Source organism: Mercenaria mercenaria, unplaced genomic scaffold, assembly GCF_021730395.1.
Source record: "Mercenaria mercenaria strain notata unplaced genomic scaffold, MADL_Memer_1 contig_3697, whole genome shotgun sequence".
Taxonomy (NCBI): Eukaryota; Metazoa; Mollusca; class Bivalvia; order Venerida; family Veneridae; genus Mercenaria; species Mercenaria mercenaria.
Genome location: NW_026461860.1, coordinates 19,386 through 41,835, shown reverse-complemented (window position 1 = coordinate 41,835; position 22,450 = coordinate 19,386). Strand labels below are relative to the sequence as shown.

Genomic DNA, 22,450 nt, shown 5'->3' with positions numbered 1-22,450 from the left:
TCAGGTTTGAAAGTGGGTCATGTGCGGTCAAAAACTAGGTCAGTAGGTCTAAAAATAGAAAAACCTTGTGACCTCTTTAGAGGCCGTATTTTTCAATGGATCTTCATGAAAGTTGGTCTGAATGTTCACCTTGATGATATCTTGGTCAAGTTCGAAAGTGGGTCATGTGCGGTCAAAAACTTGGTCAGTAGGTCTAAAAATAGAAAACCTTGTGACCTCTCTAGAGGCCATACTGTTCAGGAGATCTTCATGAAAATTGGTGAGAATGTTCACCTTGATGATACCTAGGTCAAGTTCGAAACTGGGTCACGTGCCTTCAAAAACTAGGTCATTAGGTCAAATAATAGAAAAACCTTGTGACCTCTCTAGAGGCCATATTTTTTCAAATGATCTTCATGAAAATTGGTCAGAATTTTTATCTCGATGATGTCTAGGTCAAGTTCAAAACTGGGTCACATGAGCTCTAAAACTAGGTCACTGTGTCAAATAATAGAAAAAACGACGTCATGCTCAGTTCAAAACTGGGTCATGTGGGGACAGGCGAGCGATTCAGGACCATCATGGTCCTCTTGTTTATTTTTCTTTCTAAACAACTATTCTTCAAACAATTACGATGAAAGTTGAAACCAGTGAAAACTCAATTATACCACAATCATTTTTTTCTTTGTTTTTTTTATTGCTTTAAGGTTTAGGAGTACTGTGAAATCATTTAATTTTGTCGGCACAAAATTTTGTGGTTTGGGCCAAAACATCTGTTTCGTGGGGATGTAGTCGTGGATTTTCAATTTTTGAAATTTTGTTTTCATAATTTCCACAGGATTAGATCTAGTATATCATTGTGTTCTTACATGTGAAACCTAAACGTGTTAAACAGCGCTACCATGGTTACCGAATTTCCTATCTAAGCCGCAGGAGATTAGCGAGTGATCATGACAGTGCCAATTAACGACTGCATTATCCTAATTTGCAAATCTTGGTGAAACTGAGAAATGTTCAATAAGGAAAGTCAGCGCCAATTAAAAAGTGTTAAAACTAGACTTTCATCCGGATGTTTTTTGCAAAATGAATGCGCGTCTGAATCTAAAATTACATACATGTGTAATTTCCTGCCGAGAAATGTGTAATGTGAATTAGGTAATAATGCATCGGACGCAAATCTAGCAATTAATTTATAATACTAGAGATGCTTTTGAGAAAAGCGCATGTCTCCCACAACTGCCCCTATGAAAAATGTTAGTTTCTCTAGATGTTTTAGACGAGTGGATCCAAAATTAGATGGTCTGGATGAGTGGATCCAATCAGTAATTCAAGGGCGATAAATCAAAAGTGCCTGGGCGGATTTGGCTAGTTATCGAACTTGGGTAAGGTCTTATGGCCAAACACATTTTGTTCAAGTTTGGTGAAGATCGGATGAGAAATGTTCGACTTAGAGTGCAGACAAGAGTAGAACTGGCAATTTTCGATAATTCAAGGGCCGTAACTCCAAAATGCACACCTTGCACGACCTGTATCGTATTATCTGCAAATGACTGACCTGAAACACATGCTAATCTTTAAAGCATGAAGATTCGGCCCAAATTGTGACCTCTAGAGTGTTAACAAGCTTTTCCTTTGATTTTGACCTGTTGACCTGGTTTTTGACCCCAGATGACCCAATATCAAACTCTTCCAAGATTATATTAAAGGTAACATTCTGACCAAGTTTCATTAAGATTGAACCAAAATTGTGACCTCTAGAGTGTTAACAAGCTTTTCCTTTGATTTGATCTGGTGACCTAGTTTTAAACCCCAGATGACCCAATATCGAACTTGTCCAAGATTTTATTGAGGGTAACATTCTGACCAAGTTTTATTAAGATTGGGCCAAAATTGTGACCTCTAGCATGTTAACAGTCAAATTGTTGACGATGACGGACGGACTGACGACGGACACAGAGCGATCACAAAAGCTCACCTTTGAGCACTTCGTGCTCAGGTGAGCTAATAATTCCTAGAGGTAACTGACTGCCAAGCACCAGCCTATCAGTACTCTCAGTACTTTGATTGAACATTATATTCATATGATTGTAAGGTTACAACACACTAAATAGCTGTTCTTCTATATAAAATTGACATTTTTCCAATGGGTGCTGCACACATCAGGACCCCTTTTATTTGTTTGTTTGTTTGTTTTGGGTTTAACGCCGTTTTTCAACAGTATTTCAGTCATGTAACGGTGGGCAGTTAACCTAACCAGTGTTCCTGGATTCTGTACCAGTACAAACCTGTTCTCCGCAAGTAACTGCCAACTTCCCCACATGAATCAGAAGTGGAGGACTAATGATTTCAGACACAATGTCGTTTATCAAATAGTCACGGAGAACATACGCCCCGTCCGAGGATCGAACTCACGACCCCGCGATCCGTAGACCAACGCTGTTACCTACCCAGCTAGCAAGCATACATGGGACCCATATGGGTTCCCATATGGGATATACTATATGGGCCCCTTATGGGTCCCATATCTTATAACCCATGTGGGACCTTTCTGGGTCCCATGTCATATATAGTAAGGGCCATTTAGGGGTGTTCTGGAATTGTATGGGTCTTATTGATTGATTGATATTGTCAACTGTCCGAAACATTGTAGCTGCCCATGTAGTTGTTTCAGAATCACTATGGACCTTTTCATCTTGATCTATTGCATTTCCAACTCACTTCATCAGATTCTTTATAAAGGCATTCTGTAAAGTAGAAAAATAATGTCAGTCTGAGCATTTGTCCATAAAAATTATGACTATTTGCAAAATATCATGACATATTTGTAATCATTTTACATGTTTTTTAATAAAATAAATGACAAATACCAGATAACTGTAAGCACGCGTCTGAAAGACAGGTTTGTACAGAACAAGAAAAAGGGTATTGACATATCATGAAAGTATAAAGAAATGCTTTTTAGACTTTGGACATAAGATCTGTGATCGTATTTTATCTTAGTAATATAGAGCAAGTCCAATAAGTAATCCAAAAAGTGAGTCGTAATTTATAGCTTTAATATCACCTGAAATATATCAAATTCGAGTTTTTTTTATAATTATCATTCACCATTTTACCGTAAATTAAATAGAAATGCAAAAACAGTTTTGATAAATAAAGTACTGGTTAAACATTTAATGGAAACTATTAACAACATTTTCTGAGATGTCCTCTCTAAGTTTGTAGTATGAGATATTTTTAAGGAAATAGAATGCAGATTAAAAAAAGGCTAATGATGTTAAAATAGATATCTTATAAATACGCCAGTTATTGACGAATAATTATATAATTATTATGTTATAATAATGTTTAAAGTATTGTACTCACTTTTTCTGCATCGGTCCCCTCTATACATAATGAATAAACTTGTTCTATATTGCAGCTTAAACCTCTATCAAATTAACAGAATAGTGTGTAAACCATTGGCGTGACTAATAGATAACATGTGTAGAGAGATGGACCCTTAGTTACCATGGTTACAAACATGTATTATAAATGTTCCCATTGTCCAGTATCACTTTCCTGAATATTTTAAAATGAATGAATGTTATTATTAAAAGTAATTACACAATTTAGAAATAGCTTAGACAACAGTCGAATTTTAATAACAATTAGGAATAATTTCGAAAGTGCAAAAAAATCATTTACTAGTATTAGTCCATTTTCATGATTTTGTAACCCTAGTAATTGTATTTTGAAAATACAATAAAAATGCTATACCCGTCCTTTCTATTATGAAGTAAGAAAATTATCAAACCTTCGATCCAACATACCGGTATGTCTAATAGCATAGTTTTTTTCTAACAGTTTGTATTGTAAATGTTATTGCAGCTAAGAAGAACCGAAACTTGCATTTTCTTATAGACAGAGACGTTTTTATCACGGCTTTAAAACATCTTTTAAAAGTCGTCTTTATTTCGTAGGTAAAACAACGAAAAAGGGCGTCTTTTTCTGGTCACAGATGTCATGACCATAAAACAACCAAATAAAGACGTCTTCAAGACGTCTTTTGTTTGCTGGGATGGGACCCATATGGGACCCTTCTGAGAAACATATTTTTTGAGACCAGAGAAATGTACATGTACTAGAATTCAAAGAAAACTTAGAAAAAAGGATTGTTATACTAGTGACAACACTTATAGTCTTAAAGTCAAGACGTTGATGTATCACTTCAATGGGTCCCATATGGCTCTGATGTGTGCAAATACTTACAATATAGGACCCAGATGGGACCATTCTGGGAAACGTGTTTCTTTTTGAGAGAAAAGAAAACGTAGAGACATTCAGAGAAACCATAAAAAACTAATTTCTATGCTAGAGACACCACTTTTAAACTTAAAATGAATGCATTGGTATATCCATCGCTGAGTTATTGTATATGGGTCCCATATGGGTCCAATGTGGGCAAACACTTACAATATGGGACCCAGATGGGACCCTTCTTGGAAACATGTTTCTTCTGATACTTCAAAAAATGTACAAATATTCGAAGAAAACTTAAAATATGAACTTATATACTGGTGACACCACATATAAACTTAAAATGAATACATTTGTAATTCACATCGCTGGGACATTGTATATGGGTCCCATATGGGTCCAATAAGGGCAAATACTTACAATATGGGACCCAGATGGACCCTTCTTGGAAACATGTTTCTTCTGATACTTCAAAAAATGTACAAATATTCGAAGAAAACTTAAAATATGAACTTATATACTGGTGACACCACATATAAACTTAAAATGAATACATTTGTAATTCACATCGCTGGGACATTGTATATGGGTCCCATATGGGTCCAATAAGGGCCAATACTTACAATAAGGGTCCCATATGGGACGGGCATGGTACATTTGCCCAGATATAGCCCATATGGGCCCCATATAGGCTTGCGTGCTGGGTACTGAGCTAAGCGGGCGGGCCAGGACCCCTTTTAAATGTCTGTAACTGTTATTTTGTTGAAGAATATTGTCAGTGCTGAATAAAAATCAAAAGAAATGTAGGGGTCATTTTTGATGCAAGAAAAATATTTTTTAGTCAAAAAAAAAAACAACAACAAAAAAAAACAACTGCAAAATAAGCTAAAAATTGAGACCCCAAATTGAAGTGGTGGTGTATGACCTAAGTTTCCATGAAAAATTCTGTCATGTTATTTCATTATGAAAATGCTACCTACATGTCAAGCATAGATCTGTCATGTGATTTTAGAAAAAAAATTGCAAAGAAAATAAGCTTAAGGAAAATATCTCTACAGAGCAAAACAAACCGAGGACTTTTGTATCCGCCATTATGCAACTACCATTTTTTTGTGCCAATTTCCTATTTAGTGTCTGAAATACCATAATAATCAATCGGAAAAATTATTGATTTGCTTCTATTCATTAATCTGATTTTCCAAATACTAATTATATCATATTACGATTTTCAAAGGGTACTATTTTTTTTAAACTATTTACCGCCTGAATTCAATCGCCATTTTGGGTTACCATTTTATGACTCAAGCGAGCGTGATAATTCAGACAACGTGGCAAACGAAAAAACAAGGAAATAAGAATATATTCAAAATAAATAAATAAAATATGGAGTCTCAAAGGTATCTGGGTTATGTGTTATGAACAAGCATGAAAAGATGAATTTGATTTAATATACATAATTATTAAAATGTACAAAATAATTAATTAAGCAAGTGAAAGCAAAACTTAAACGTGATTACACCAAACAATAACTAGAATGTGTCTGTAGGACACAAGGTATGCCCCCACTGGTACATTTGTCACAAATAAGGGGCAATAATTCAAATGTTTGCCAGTCTTTTGCAGTTTTAAGCCTCAACAAACATTTTATATAAAGGATTCATTATTCTAGGTCATGAGCTATGAGCATCACAAACAAAAAATCCATAATTTTGGCTATTTCAAGAGCCGTAATTGTGTAATTAGTGCTAAAATCTCAAGAAGAATGCCAAATGTGCAAGGTCACATCATGCAAGATTTCATGAATTTACATCAAATACTTTTTGAGCTAGGCACGTCTTAGGTGAAAATATGCATTTTTGCCTATTTCAGGGGCCATTACTTTGGAAATAGGGGGTGGAGCCAGACAAAAAATAGGAGGTGTGCAAGGTTATATTATGATAAAGACTCATGCAAGTTTTCATCAATTTATATCAAACACTTTTTGAGCTAGGCGTGTCACAATGTGAAAATGTGCATTTTTGACTTTGCCATTATTAAAAGTAGCACAGTTAACCTCGGCAATTTCAGAACTACTGTTTGCAGTGTGTACATCTGAGGATATATTTTGACATAAGTAGTAGAGATAGTACCTAAGTTTTTCAAATCATAGGTATGAAGTTAAAAAGCTTTGAAATGAAGACATATGTACATATATTTCTCAAAAATAGATACATTAACAATATTTTAACCAGAAGCATAGAGTCATGAGCATTTAATATTTTCATGTAAAAGAAAATTTTGTGATAAAGGAAATGTAACTTTTCTTGGACCTGGAGAGCAGAAACATCAAAGGGACATAATAAAGCGAATATTTTCTACTTGGGTACATTTGAGTTAACATTCAACTGTGATCTGGATTTCTAAATAATGATCCATGATACTGTGTCCTAAAAATATAGAACAACTGGAACAGTCCTTTAACAGCAAAAAGATGCTGTAGCAGAATGAAAATTGTTAATCTTTAACTGGGACTCGAACTCGAACCCAGGACCTCTCACTCCTAAGGCAGACACTCTACCACTTCCCTATAACAGCAGTAGCTATAGCTAAGCAGTTAAAGTGCACCAATTACATTACGTGAACTGGAACAGTTTTGTGACAATAACACATAATCGGCCTACTCCGGATTATAGGCGTAATTGCTTTATTACCTAACAGCAATTTTCATGTAAAGAAAAAATATAATCTAATGCTGCAAACATTTTAATCGGTCAAAACGTGTTTTTTAGAGTATGAACTTACTAACTGGTAGTACCAGTGAAATATAACTTACACTTAATCTTATATATTTGCCTCTTTAGCAGCTGGCGAACGGCAAAGACAGCGGGCTTTGTTCAAATATAAGCAATTAGTTTTCAGTTTCGACAGGATATCAATTGATAGGAAATTACAGTTACAAACTAAATGCAATACATGGAATCATTAACATTCAATGTAAATCAGTATTATGACTAAGATCGACGATCATTTATTCATTCAAATAATTTATAGACAGAGTCTGTTGTTTACATTTTTAATCGTAACCGGTGCTCTTGTACCAACCACTTCTTTTGAAAAATTGAAGAATGCGAAGAGCTATCGTACGGTCTCTACAAGTAGAGGAAAACTGAAGAAAATACTGTAAGTTGTAAAAGTGGTGCCAGTTAATAAACAATGCATCCAGCTTCGTACTTTAATCTTTATCAGGCACTAAGTATTAAAATTACCAGTGTCTCTTATTAATTTAAAGTGAGAATTTCAAATGCATTTGTAGATCCAGTACTGTTGCTTTTGAAATTACTTAAGTATAAATTGTTACATTTAACTGTTTTCCATGTTATTGATTGTCATAAATACATGATGGGTCTGGTGGTAATATTACTGTCTGTTACTGGTCCAGATTTTTGCAGCACATGACAGTCAGTCAACCCATCCCGTCCCCTTGACTTCATGTGTTGTTCATAAAGCATTGTGATATGTGAGTAATCATCATTAGCAGGATGTATGTCACTGCAGTCCAATCATCCTCAAGTTATCGATGGGGAAGAGTTTTACATGTTCAGGCCCCTGTTGACCTTGACCTTTGCTAAAGTGATCCAAAAAATGAAAAGGGTCATCTACTCTGTAAGCCCTATCATCCTATGCAGTTTGAAGCTTCTGGGTCAAATGGTTCTCAAGTTATCAATCAGAAGCCATTTTCCAAGTTCTGGTCCCTGTGAACTTGACCGTTAATCAATTGACCTAAAAATCAATACGGGTTCTCAAGTTATTGATGGGAAAGAGATTTCCATGTTCAGGCCCCTGTGACCTTGATCTTTGATCCAATAACACCAAAAATAATAGGGGTCATTTACTCTGTAAGCTCTATCACCCTATGAAGTTTGAAGGTTCTTAGTCTAAGGTCAAATAGATCTCCAGTTATTGATCAAAAATGAAGTGTGGCAGACAGATGGCTCCTGTGACCTTGACCTTTAATGGAGTGACCAAAAAAACACTGGGGGTCATCTACTCTGCAAGTCCTATCACCCTACGAAGTCTGAAGGTTCTAGGTCAAAATTTATGGTTCTAAAAGTTACTGATCGGAAATGGATTTCCATGTTCTGGCCCCTGTGATCTTGACCTTTAATAGTGACCCCAAAATCATTAGTGGTCATCTAAGTTGCATGTCCAATCATCCTATGCAGTTTCAACTTTCTGGGTCAAGTGATTCTCAAGTTATAGATTGGAAATGGTTTTCCATGTTTAGGCCCGCAACCTTGACTTTTGACTGAGTGACCCCAAAAACAATAGGGGTTGTCTACTCCATAGGCCCTGCCATTCTATTAAGTTTGAAGGTTCTAGGTCAAATAGTTCTCCAGTTATTGATCGGAAATGAAGTTTGACGGACGGACAGACTAACAGAAGGACGGACAGGGCAAAAACAATATGTGTCCCTCAGTAACCATGTCAATGTGACCTTCACCTTTCACTGAGCCATTGGCCCAAAAATCAATAGGGATCTTCCTCTAGTGATTCTAAGTCATTGTTTTAAGACTGAAAGCTGTAGCTGTTACATTCTTATGGTTTACAGTCTGGAAACCTTTTTCAGGTTTCAGGTCATTTTGACCTTGACCTTTGAACTACTGACCCACCATAAAAAGAGATTCTCCTTAAGGAGGTAGGATACCTTGTTACCAGGGTAAATTCCAATTAGTTGAACCGCAGCAATTTTTTGTATTCCGTGTAATATGATATATGATGTTTTAACTGCTTCAATCTCAATTTCGTTTATCTCTGACCCTTCAAGTTCAAGTTTTATTCAGGTCTGAAGAACATGACCCTCCACAGGTATTTTATATTGAAAGAAGAAGGAAAATACGGATATTTAACACTTTTCATTGTATTTTAGTTTCATTGATATCCGTAGAAGTCTGCATAATTGATAATTTTACTAGTATGCGCGTTAGCTTTCTAATAAAAGCTTAAAATGTATATGTCGCGGGGCTCGTGTTTCCATGGTAACGCATTTTCTCTCATTTTTAAACAACTATGTATAAAAACGGGGTTTTCGACGGCTCCAGTGCCATTCTGTTAATGACCAACATGGAATATTTGGGTACTATTATTAGCAAAATACCAAGCACTTTACATGGCACCCTATTTTTCTTAAAGTTTAAAGTAACCATGGCAACAGAGATGTTTAAAATAGCTTATATCTTGCTTTTTGTCGTAATTATTCTTATAAAAAATATTGAACAAAATTATCTTTCTTGTTAATGTAGCTTTAAAACATATTATTTCTAACGTTAGTTATATTTTCGTGTTATTTGCATTTATTCAAACAAATTTCACAGCTTAAAATACTTAAGCAGTACCCTTCGTCTGGCATTTTTCATGGAAAAATAGTTTGGCATGCTGCTATTATTCTCATGGATATTGTAGAAATGAAAATGAAAAGCCGAAGCTGAGTTCCTTAAATAGACCAGTGTCAACGCTTTTGAATTTTATATTTAGATATATAGGTCACGGGCTTCGTTTCCATGGTAACATCAATTCAATTCAAGAAACCACAATTTTCTACTGAAATTTGAACAATATTATAACTTAGTTTTAGTATATAAGTAACAAATTATCAACGGAAACTGGAAAATAGGTATTACAAATCAAACTGCCAGAATTTTTATTTGAAAATGGCCGTAACAAGTAACCTTACACCCAACTATATTCCAAATAACATTAGTTACCATCATCCATTTTCTTACATTCCACATACCATTTCAATATAACTAAATAAAAGAAGCAAAATATTGATTATTATTCAAAGCAAAAGACTCATAAAAAATATTTCAGCAAATAATGGCTGTTTGTAAATAGTTTAAATAAAGAAAATGCACAGAAGTACGTACTTTCTAAATAAAAGCTATTAATTTTGCACGGTAACTGACACGTAACGTCATGACGTTAGTGACGACATTTTAAGGCAACATTGTTTTGAAGCGTTTCTGCGGCAATTTATTCATTATTTATGCATTATCAAATCATAAAGCATCAGATCGGAGACAGGTTCATAATTTGTTTTCAGAAGAATGGATATACAAATACATTTAGTTTGTTGTAAACGTCATCGTAAATCGTCACGTTAGCTTCCGGTTGGACATGCGCACATGTGAATATTAAGGTAACCTACCTCCTTAAGTGGTGCTTTTTCATCACAAAGTTAAAAGCTATAGCTTTTCTACCTTCTGGAAATGGGAACTGTTGACTGATGGACAGACAAGGCCATTCTATTATATTTAAAGGAGATGATTCAAAATGTAGATAAGGTAGAGTTATGATTTTGGTACATTGGACTTCCTCTCAATGATCTCTGTCATTGTATGAAGTTTTAACAATATCCCTCCTACAGGTTCAAAGCTGGACAAAAGAGAAAGAATAAATCATGGGAAGGGAGATAGTTTAAAAAAAGTTATAAAGATAAAGTAGGTACATGTACTTCCTCTTAAAGGCCTCTGTTATTGTGATAATTTTAGGCAAATCCCTTCAATTGTTTTGGAGTTGTATTCAAGACAAAAGTATTACAGATGCACGTACACACAGATGGACAAATGGAGACTATTACCATATCCCATTTGTCTTTTGTGTGTGGAGAGATGAGGGGAGGGGATGGTGGGGGGGGGGGGGAGGTAAAGAGTTAAAGGGAATTTATTACATTATTACAACTACTTTCTCTTGTTTTTTTCAGCAATGGCAGAAACTCAGCAAATTTCAAGGTAACTACTTTTCTTATTATTTAACTCAAACAAATATCCAGATTTTTTCATGTCTGAAATACTGGTAAGAATGAATCATGATAATTATTTAAACTTTAAAGATAGCCAAATACGAAATACTCAGTGAATGAGATAGTTACATTCTGTACTATCAAGTAATATAAACCCTCCTCCCATTTAGCTCAATTGGGAGAGCACAGATCTATGGGTCGCGGGTCATGACTTCGATCCCCAGGCGAAGCATAAATATGTTCTCCATGACGCTTTGATAGAAGACATTTGTCCTCCACCCCTGATTCATGTGGGGAAGTTGGCAGTTACTTGCTGAGAACAAGCACTGGTACAGAATCCAGGAATACTGGTTAGATTAACTGCCTGTCGTTATATAACTGAAATACTGTTGAGAAATGGAGTTAACCCGTCCCCCACCCCAACCCCCGAACAAGAAGGCAAAGATGGCCCTTAGTGGCTCACCTGAGTAACACACAATAACAGTGTAAACATGTTTTACCTAGTGTTTTCATGGAGACAAATATTCTGACCAATTTTCATTAAGATTGGACCAAAAAACATGGCCTCGAGTGTAAACAAGCTTATTCTTTGATTTGACCTGGTGACCTAGTTTTAGACCCTACATGACCCAGATAAACATTTATGCAATATTTCATGCACACAAACATTCTGACCAAGTTTCATTACACATCAAATGAACAAGAGTGTTAACAAGCTTTTCCTTTGATTTGATTGGGTGAACTAGATTTTGACCCCATAAGACCGAGTTTCGAAATTAGCCTAGGAATTATCAAGATAAACATTCTGACCAAGTTTCATGAAGATAGGGTCATAAATGTGGCCTTAAGAGTGTTAACAAGCTTTTCTTTTGATTTGACCTCATGACCTAGTTTTTGATCCGACATCACCAAGTTTTGATTTTGTGCAAGTTTGTTTCAAATCAAAGCATAAATGAAACCTCTATATGGCTGAAAGCGCCAAACTAGAAACTTTTGCCCCTTTCAGGGGCAGTAATTCCAGAACACATGATGGAATCTAGCTGATTTTCGAAAGGAACTGAGATCTTATTGTGACTTTAGCTGTGTGTAAGTGTGGTTAAAATTAAATATATAATGTTACTTCTATCGTGTTCACAAGGTAAAAATGTTTGGCTCTTTCATGTGTCAATTAGGGGCCGTAACTCCGGAACCTACAATTGGATCTGACAGATTCATCACGGAATCCAAGATTTATTGTTGTTGAAGATATTTTGAAAGTTTGTATCAAATCAAACTATAAATGAAGTCTCTATATGGTTGCAAAAGCCAAAATAGCAAATTTTGGCTCTTTAAGGTTCATAACTCTGGAACCCATGATGGGATCTGGCCAGTTTTCGAAAGGAAACGAGATATTATGCCAATACAAGTTGTGTGCAAGTTTGATTAAAGGTGATTGCAAAATATGATCTCTATTGTGTTCACAAGCCAAAAATAGCAAATTTTAGTTTAAAACTAACATGTTTCTTCCATTGGACTTAATCAGAGTCAAAATTTTCAAAAATATCGTCTGGTGTTCAGAATTTGGATGTTCCGGTATTACAAGTACCGTCTATGTAGAAAATAGGAGGAAAATTCAGGACCGAGAAAAGATTTTCAAAGTTTCCAGTTTTTGGAAGGTCCAGAAGTTCCACTGTATAAGAAAATGTTTTCCAACCCAGGAATGAAATGGCATTAGATACCAAGCCTTAGTAAGGTTTCATATGGCACTGCCCTGTGGGTTTGGACATGTCACACTCAGGCAAACATGTAATATCATTTTTCTTGCATATCTTTAACATTTTCAAGGATTTCCAGTTTTAGATGATTCATGAGACCCTGTTTAAATATTTTAGAATCCAAATCATACACAGGAACAAGTTGTTCCCTTACCACCACTTGGAACTCGGCAGAGACAGCAGCCAGTATATGACAACAGGCCAAGAGTAAGTAGTCCAGTAAAAATATGAAATTTAGGGGGAAACTAGAGCTATCACTAAAGGTGATGAATGTACCCCCCCACATGCACTGACACAGTACATTGCAATTTGACGCACACAAGATTGCATAATTATGTGGACTGTATGAATATAGACTGTATGTATACAGTATAGTAACAAAAAACAAACTCCCATAACTATGCAGAATATTTATCTAAAAGAACGTAACATGCACCATGCACAACTAGGGTTGATACTGATCACTTGTGTGAAGTTTCATTAAATTGTGTGCAAGGGTTCGGAAGATTAGGCGCGCACAAGATTGCATATGCAGTCTGTATGTACATAGTATGTGAACAAGAAACAAAGTCCCGTAACTCTGCAATTTTTGTCGTTGAAACAACCTAACATGCCCCATGCACAAGTACTGTTATTACTGATCACCTGTGTGAAGTTTCATTATATTGTGTCAAGGGGATGAGGAGAGATGGTGCGCACAAGATTGTGTCTATGTATATAGTATAGTAACAAAAAACAAAGTCCCATAACTCTGCAATTTTTTTTTCTGAAAGAACCTAACATGCCCCATGCACAACTACTGTTGTTACTGATCGCTTGTGTAAAGTTTCATTAAACTGTGTCAAGGGGATGAGGAGAGATGGTGCGCACAAGATTGTGTCTATGTATATAGTATAGTAACAAAAAACAAAGTCCCGTAACTCTGCAATTTTTTTATCTGAAAGAACCTAACATGCCCCATGCACAACTACTGTTGTTACTGATCACTTGTGTGAAGTTTCATTAAATTGTGTCAAGGGGATGAGGAGAGATGGTGCGCACAAGATTGTGTCTACGGACAGACAGACAGACGGACGGACGGACAGACAGACAACCTGAAACCAGTATACCCCCCCTTACAACTTTGTTGTCGGGGGGTACAAAAATGCGCAGAAATGATATTTGGCATGTATGATGTATAACATATCAGGAATGACATATCAAAAAGCTACTAAAATCCAATAATGCAAACACCCTATTTTTTGGGTTAAATGCTGAAAAAATGAAACAAAAGTGCAAATTTTTGGAATTCCCTCAGAACTTCATAATATATACTTATCTGAACATGTCAAAATTTTAAAGGATAAGAGCAGAGTGTATTACCAGTCATCGAAAATTATATATGAAATAATATGTATCCAATATGGCTGCCAAATTCAATATGGCCACCAAAACATATGGGGATTTCTGGCATTGATTCATAGTACATGTATGTTTTAATTTATACTGCATCTGAGTGTATCAAATATCCATATGAAAACAGAAAAGTATAACAACATTCACTTGACATAATCACTAAAGCATTTTAATCCAATATTGCATCATAAATCCAATATGTCCAAAAGGGGGCATGATTTGGCCAAAGTGCATGTCAGAGTTATGGCTCTTGATGCTATCATCTTGTTTTATGACCCCAAAGACACAATCATATGAAGTTTCAATTCATTATTCTGCATTGGTTTTGGAGTTTTACATGCAAGTTACTAAGTTCAAAGGCTGGTGTGGCCAGAGGTGGGAGGGGGACATAATTTGACCAAAATACATGTCAGAGTTGTGGGACTTGACCCAGTGAGGTTGGTTGGTAATTGACCTTAAAAAAGAAAATAATAAGTTTCAAAGCTATATGCCTTTAAACAATAGCAATATGTACTTGCATGCAAAACTTTTACTAGAATTTTCTAAGTCCAAAAGGGGAATTAATCTGGCCAAAATGCATATCAGAGTTATGGCTATTGATGCTATGACTTAGTTTTATGACTCTGAAGACACATGTGAGGTTGGTAAATGACATAGAAAAGGAAAAAAAAAGTTTTTAAGCTATATGTCTTTAAATAAAGAGCTATATGTACTTGACATGTAATATCATTTTTCTTGCCTATCTTTAACTTAATTTTCTTGCCTATCTTTAACATTTTCAAGGATTTTTCAGTTTTAGATGATTCATGAGACCCTGTTTAAATATTTTAGAATCCAAATCATACACAGGAACAAGTTGTTCCCTTACCACCACAGGGAACTCCGCGGAGACAGCAGCCAGTATATGACAACAGGCCAAGCGTACAGGTAAGTAGTCCAGTAAAAATATCAAATTTAGGAAGAAAAAATTGCACAGAAATGATATTTGGCATGTGTGATGTATAACATATCAGGAATGACATATCAAAAACCTACTAAAATCCAATAATGCAAACACCCTATTTTTTGGGTTAAATGTTGAAAAAATGAAACAAAAGTGCAAATTTTTGGAATTCCCTCAGAACTTCATAATATATACTTATCTGAACATGTCAAAATTTTAAAGGATAAGAGCAGAGTGTATTACGCGTCATTGAAAATTATATCTGAAATAATATGTATCCAGTATGGCTGCCAAATGCAATATGGCCACCAAAACGTATTGGGATTTCTAGCATTGATTCATAGTATGTTTTAACTTATACTGCATCTGAGTGTATCAAACATCCATATGATAATAGAAAAGTATAACAACATTCACTTGGCATAATCACTAAAGCATTTTAATCCAGTATTACATCATAAATCCAATATGACTGCCTTATTTCCAATATGTCCACCTAAAAACAACATGATAACCAACAATTTTAGCATTTATTTATCTTTACGAAATGGTTAACAAGTACCTCTTCATAAAATGTTCCACTCTATATAACTACTAAAATTAACAAAAATGATATTTTAAGAAGTTATCACACTGTATAGATATTGTCTAAGAATGATAGAAGTCAGACTTATGGCATGTATTAGCTTTTTGTAAAATATCACATCTATCAATTAGTATCTCTACTAATACAATATCAATACAAACAAGGCAGTCTAAAAGACAGCTAAATCCCCCGCCACTGTTAGGGATAGTGAAAGGGTAAACCTTTGACCTTCAGTTGTGACCTTGACCTTTAGTTGACATGGCTGACTCATGAGTTGTGTTCTTGATGATGTGATCATTTGACCCAAGTTTGACGAAAATCCTTCAAGGGGTTGAGGAGATACAGAGTGGACACAAAATGGAAGGCTCAAACCTTTGACCCTAAGTTGTGACCTTGACCTTGAGCCAGCATGACTGACTCAGTTCTGCACATCCTCTTGATGAGGTAATGATTTGACCCAAGTTTGATGAAAATCCTTCAAGGGGTTTAGGAGATACAGAGCTGACACAAAATAGAAGACTCAAACCTTTGACCCTAAGTTGTGACCTTTACCTTGAGCCGGCATGGCTGACTCATGGGTTCTGCAAATCATCTTGATGAGATGACCATTTGACAAAAGTTTTATAAAATTCTTTCAAGGGGTTTAGGAGATATAGAGCAGACACAAAATGGAAGGCTAAAACCTTTGACCTTGAGTTGTGACCTTGACCTTGAGCCAACAAGGCTGACTCATGAGTTCTGCACATCGTCTTGATGAGGTGATCATTTGACCCAAGTTTCATGAAAATCCTTAAGGAGTTTAGGAGATAAAGGGTTCATCTACTCTGTTACGAACTCCTATCACCCTATGAAATTTGAAGGTTTTAGGTCAAATGGTTCTCAAGTTATTGACTGGAAGTGGATTTCCATGTTTTGCTCATTGCAACCTTGACGTTTTACAGAGAAACCCCAAAAACAATACGGGTCATCTACTTTTTAAGTCTTATCACCCTAAGAAGTTTCAACATTCAGGGTCAAGTGATTCTCAAGTTACTGACTGGAAATGGATTTCTATGTTCTGTTTGCTGCGACCTTGACCTTTATTAGAGTGACCCCAAAATCAATAGGGGTCATCTACTCTGCATGTCCAATCATCTTAGAAAGTTTCAATATTCTGGGTCAAGTGGTTCTCCAGTTACCGACCTGAAATGTTTTTCCATGTTCAGGCTCCTGTGACCTTGACCTTCATTAGAATGACCCCAAAATCAATAGGGTCATCTACTTTGCATGTCCATTCATCCTATGAAGTTTCAACATTCTGGGTCAAGTGGTTCTCAAGTTATTGATCGGAAATGGTTTTCTATCTTCAGACCCCTGTGACCTTGACCTTTGATGGAGTAACCCTAAAAACAATAGGGGTCGTCTACTCCATAAGCCCTGCCACTCTATGAAGTTTGAAGGTTCTAGGTCAAATGGTTCTCCAGTTATTGATTGGAAAATGAAGTGTGACGTACAGACGGATGGATGGACGGATAGGGCAAAAACAATATGTCTCCACCAGGGGGGGGGGGGGGGGAGACATAATTATGGGTGGCAGTTTGGAGGAATTTAGTAGAGGGTCATCAAAGAAACATCTGTGTGAATTGTTTTACAGTCATACCATCAGTTTCAGAGGAAAAGATTTTCAAACTTTTCTGACCCAACCCCTAGAGTCCATTTTAAATGAAACAATGATGTGAAGGAAATATAAAGGGTCACACAAGGAATATTGCTGTCAAATCATTTTAATATCAATTTCCATACAGCCATACAACCTCAGCTGGGATTTCCTTATCCTGCAAACTCAAACAGTGAGGTAGATTCACTAAATCCAACACAGAATTCAAACTTACAGCATCTAGATTGATATTTTGTGTTGTCCCTTATTTCAGTTTTGTGTTGCTCCTTATTTCTAATAATAACAGACATGTTTTTTTTGTTGTTTTTTTCAGACGTGTGACCCGCTTGGACGTATCTTACAAGTAATGATTAAGATACATGCTGTTTTATTCATTGACCTTGACAATTACTCTTCATTTTTCTCTGAATTGGAGTTCAAAGTCCTTCCGGAAAAACTTTTTATTATTGGCTTCTCTGGTGGGACAAGTAAATGGAGACCACCACACTCATGCCCTGCCTTCAACAATCACCTAGGAAAGGGCTTATTTTATCTTCAAAACTGTGGGATGGAAAAGGAAGCCACAGATGAAAAACTTTTATATATGGTAAGCATGATACATTTTTAAGAAACAAACTGGTAATTGGTAACCACATTTTATATCAAAAGCTGTAAGATTTCACAGAATGCAAAAGTATTTAAGATTTCTGTCTGTAAATTTGAAGCATTTACAATTGAATCTTTAAATCAAAAGAAAAAAAAATGGGCCTTTTCATTTCAGGCAAGAAGACTTGGGGTGTATCTTCCTCCTAACAGAACTTTCCTTATTATATCTGGAGATGGAGGATTCTACAGATACATAAAACATGCTAACAGACATGTACAAATAATAAATCCTCACCAGAGAGGTGCCAGAGAAGAGATGTACTATGTGATTTTAAACCATTTAAAGCGCTAAACATACCATAATGAGACTAATCTATCTCCTACTTGTATAAATTGTATGGTTAATTTTGTGCAAGAGCTATGTTCCTTGTGTCATATGATATGAATGATGACAAGGAACAATAATTTTTGAAGCAAATCAATCACGTAACAAGTACAAAAGTTGCTGCAAGATGCAGGAAAAGGAAACTCCGCGCCAATCAAAGCAGTGTATGTAGTACTGATAGAACAGGAGATGATATAAAGATACTTGTGTCTTTGTTGCAGACCCTAGGCAAACAGACACTCTGATGGGGTTTCATGAATGTTGGAGAAAAAACATTGTCTTTATAGTCACTGTGTGAGCAGGATTTGTATTGTTGTATTTAGTGTCCTAAATATTCAATAATCATGACCTATATATGCGAAACTGACTTCTAATTCTTTGTATATGGAATCAGAAAGGTCTAATACTTATCAGTTGTTCCAGATGGAATGAAATGTATTGTATATACAAGGTTGTGCTTAAATTCAGACTTACGTAGTTGTTCATCGAGAGTGACTGAGTTTCAAACTTCTCTCAGATGTTATCAAGACCATTATTCTGATAAATGTCTAATCAGGAATGTGAATTCTGTACGATACTTTCAAGTTAAACAAGAGCTGTCGGAGGACAGCAACGCTCGACTATTCAACAGCCTTGTCGATTGAACGAATAAGAAAGTCGAAAAAGGAGCATAATTTAGTAAAAAAAAAGCAAAATAGGGTTATGGAACCTGACAGTAGACATGTGTGTGAAGTTTCAATCCATTCCCATAAGTGGGTACTGAGATACTAGCTTACATATAAGAATTTAACCAAAACCTCCTAAGTTGAAAAAGAGGCATAATTTTGTAAAATGCGAAGTTGAGTTATTGACCCTTTGCACTGCATGTCATATCATGACAGTGAACAAGTGTGTGAAGTTTCAATCCTTTCCCATTAGTGGATACTGAGATACCAGCTTACATACAAAAACTTAACCAAAAATTTCTATGTTGAAAAAGGGGCATAATTTTGTAAAAAAAGCAAAATAGAGTTATGGGACCTACTTTGTGCATGTCAGATCATGACAGTGAACAAGACTTTGAGTGTGTGTGTGTGTGTGTGTGTGTGTTGTTCGTTTTGTCCTGATGTGTAAGCTTTGAGTGTGTGGTGCACAAGTTTGCGTGCTGGGGGGTTCGTTTTGAGGAGGCTGCGCTTTTGGTGCGTGGCATTCCCTGTTTGATATTTTTCTTTGTTTTTAGTGTGTGAAGTTTCAATCCATTCCCATTAGTGAGTACTGAGATACCAGCTTACATACAAAACCTTAACCAAAAATTTCTAAGTCGAAAAAGGGGCATAATTTTGTAAAAAAGCAAAATAGAGTTATGGAACCTGTGCATTGTAAGTCAGTTTATCACAGTTAATTTCAATCCATTCCTACAAGTGGTTACTGAGATACCAGCTTACATACAAAACCTTAACCAAAAATTTCTAAGTCAAACAAGAGGGCCATGATGGCCCTATATCGCTCACCTGTTATCATTGCACTTGAGGACAAGAAGGTCCTCAGAAAAAATACCTAAGTCCAAATGACAGTAACAACAGAGGGAAGAAATTTAACCAAAAAAAAAAAAAAAATTCTTACAAGGTACAGATATGTCAAAATATACCTACAAATTGGAGGTACCATCCATGTTGTACAACAGAAAACTGGTCTCGATTTTTCCCAACGGCCAATAATAAAAAAGTTACTAAAAATAAGCTATTTATAGTAACGTAAAAGGGAAGTAATTAAAAAAAAAATTATTGTAAGTGAAGAAAGAAGGATCTGCCAAATAAATCTGTTGACATAAATGAAATTTCAGATCAGTATCTTCATTAGTTACGGAGATATACCCATTTTAATTTGAAATAAAGGGAGGAAATTTGACATAAAATCAGTCCATAGTTATCTACCCTGATTGGCTCAGTCCAACTAATGACAATAATGAAATTTCAAATAAGTACTATAAGTACTTACTGATATACAGTCGAGTCCACTTAATACGAACTCGCTTGATAAGAATTTTCGGCTATAACGAACAAAATCCAGATTCCCCGGCTCAGCCCTCCTATTTCTTTGTAAAATTACTTCGGTAATAGCGAACTCGCTTCATACGAATTTTCGGGAGATACAAACACATTTTGGAAGTCCCAATGAGCTAAAATGTTATAAGTTTCCATTTTTTGATACGAACTAATTTTAGAAGTCGGTGGCCATTTTTTTTTTTTTGCTACGCTTGATCTTTTAACAGTTTGAATCTCTACAATGCTGATATTTAGTCGGAGTGATTATCACCTCTATTCGATAAATACATACCGTAATAAAGAGATTAACACTATGTATGCAGTTATTTTATTCATCACAGTCGAGTCCAAGTAATAATGTCTTTAGCAGTTCAGCCATAATTACTTTTATTTGTACACGTCTCCATGAAAATATAACTTCATTATGTTTTAAGGCTATGTAGTGTACTTTTAGTATCAAAAATACAACAAAAAATTACCTTTTTTTTTCAAGTAAGGCCAGCATTTTTTTATTTTCTGGTTTACAGGAGATTTTTCAAAAAGTTTGGGTCAGGGGGGACAAATAAAAATAAAAATAAAAATCCCAATTTTGAGCAGTCGACCAATTAAATAAAAATAAAACGTCCAAAAGGATACAATTTTTTTTATTTTTTGTACACCACAGAAAACAAAAGCTTGCAAGCTTAAATTGCATACACACTCACAAATGAACTATTCTGAACTGGTTTATATCTCATCATCTCAGTATACTGTTGTTTTCTTTATGTGTAGCTTGTATGAATAATGCAATTTTCAAAGTCACCAAGATATGTATTATTTGTGTTTTTGTATGTATCTATTTTGTAGTAAAAATATACTAAGTCTTGTGGTTTTTCATAATAAAATATACAGATACCACAGTTGACATATCATAAGAACATTGCATAATGTTTATTATATAAACATGAATAAGAACTGCTATTAGAATGGGGATATGCAATGACTACTTTAGGTCTGCATCCTGCATATTAATTGGCCTTAGATAAAAAGTCTTAAAAGACAGGCATGTCATACTAGAAAGCAAAAATTACAAATTGATAAACTGGCTTTAAAATTAAATGGCTTTGGTTAAGTTTCAGTCCCTTAAATATTGTTTTATATTTTGCCGATTGTCAGTGCCACCTATATTGTACGACAAGTCAAAACAATTTGAATTTTGGTTCAGCTAAAATGTGTACAAAATAACAACCTTATCGGTAGATGTTCAAACAACAGTATCGGATATTTATAAGACTCTTCACTGAGATGGGACTTGGACTTAGTAAGTTATGAGTCCGAAAAAACATTTATTACTGAATATGTGATTGTCATTATGTGTTCCTCAGTGTCTAAGGCACATGTGGCATACAGTGTCTGAATGTTTGTCCAAAACATACTTTCAAAGGGTCTTCTTACAGATTTTATCGGTATACTTCAAGTGAACAGGACTCATGAGAATATTGCTGAGAGTTTCATGTTTGATAATTATCTTTCGAGTTACAGTACCTGGCTAGAACTTTAGTCAAACTTAAATTTAACATGATCCTAGGAAATATTGAGATAATCTTTTCATATGAGAAATATCTCCACTCGGATTAGATTGCCTGTAAAAAATATTAAACAACCATTAATCTGACTGTCCAATTATTTCGATTACATTTAGTTTGAATTTTTTATCACATGTACATTTTGTATCTTTGTCAAGCATTTGCAGGGACATGTGTCATTTTAGATTGTGTTTAGCAAGTTGATACTCACTTTTTCTCTTCCATTTTGCCATTTTGTTTCTTTGGTTTCTTTCCTTTTTATCAGACAACAAATCTCGTACATGTGATACGCCAGATCAAAGAGCTATAAAATAAACAGATCGGCAACTTGAAAGGCATATAGAGCAAATCTCGCCAACATCCCGTGCATACATGCCATATCTCCCGCCAGGAGACTTTTTCTCCCGTATTTTCAGTATATCTCCCGGTCTCCCGCCGGGACATGAAAACCTCCCGTAAAAAAATAAATTTCTGTCGAAAAATCGTATCTCGGACCACATGTAGACCTTTAGAAAATACTTGAAATTCAATATCGAGTAGCCCAGAAATACTCTTCAAAC

General features: G+C 35.4%; 1 protein-coding gene across 1 annotated transcript in view; it reads left to right on the top strand.

Moving 5' to 3' along the window:
* LOC123545499 (uncharacterized) overlaps positions 1-21,186 on the top strand; it is a 29,913-nt gene extending 8,727 nt beyond the window's left edge. The window contains exons 3-7 of the mRNA XM_053534440.1: positions 10,958-10,985; positions 12,868-12,957; positions 14,977-15,072; positions 17,645-17,917; positions 18,092-21,186. Coding sequence (XP_053390415.1) covers positions 10,958-10,985; positions 12,868-12,957; positions 14,977-15,072; positions 17,645-17,917; positions 18,092-18,268 — 664 coding nt within the window. The 3' untranslated portion in view covers positions 18,269-21,186. The remainder of the gene's footprint in view (positions 1-10,957; positions 10,986-12,867; positions 12,958-14,976; positions 15,073-17,644; positions 17,918-18,091) is intronic.
* The last annotated feature ends 1,264 nt before the right edge of the window (positions 21,187-22,450 follow it).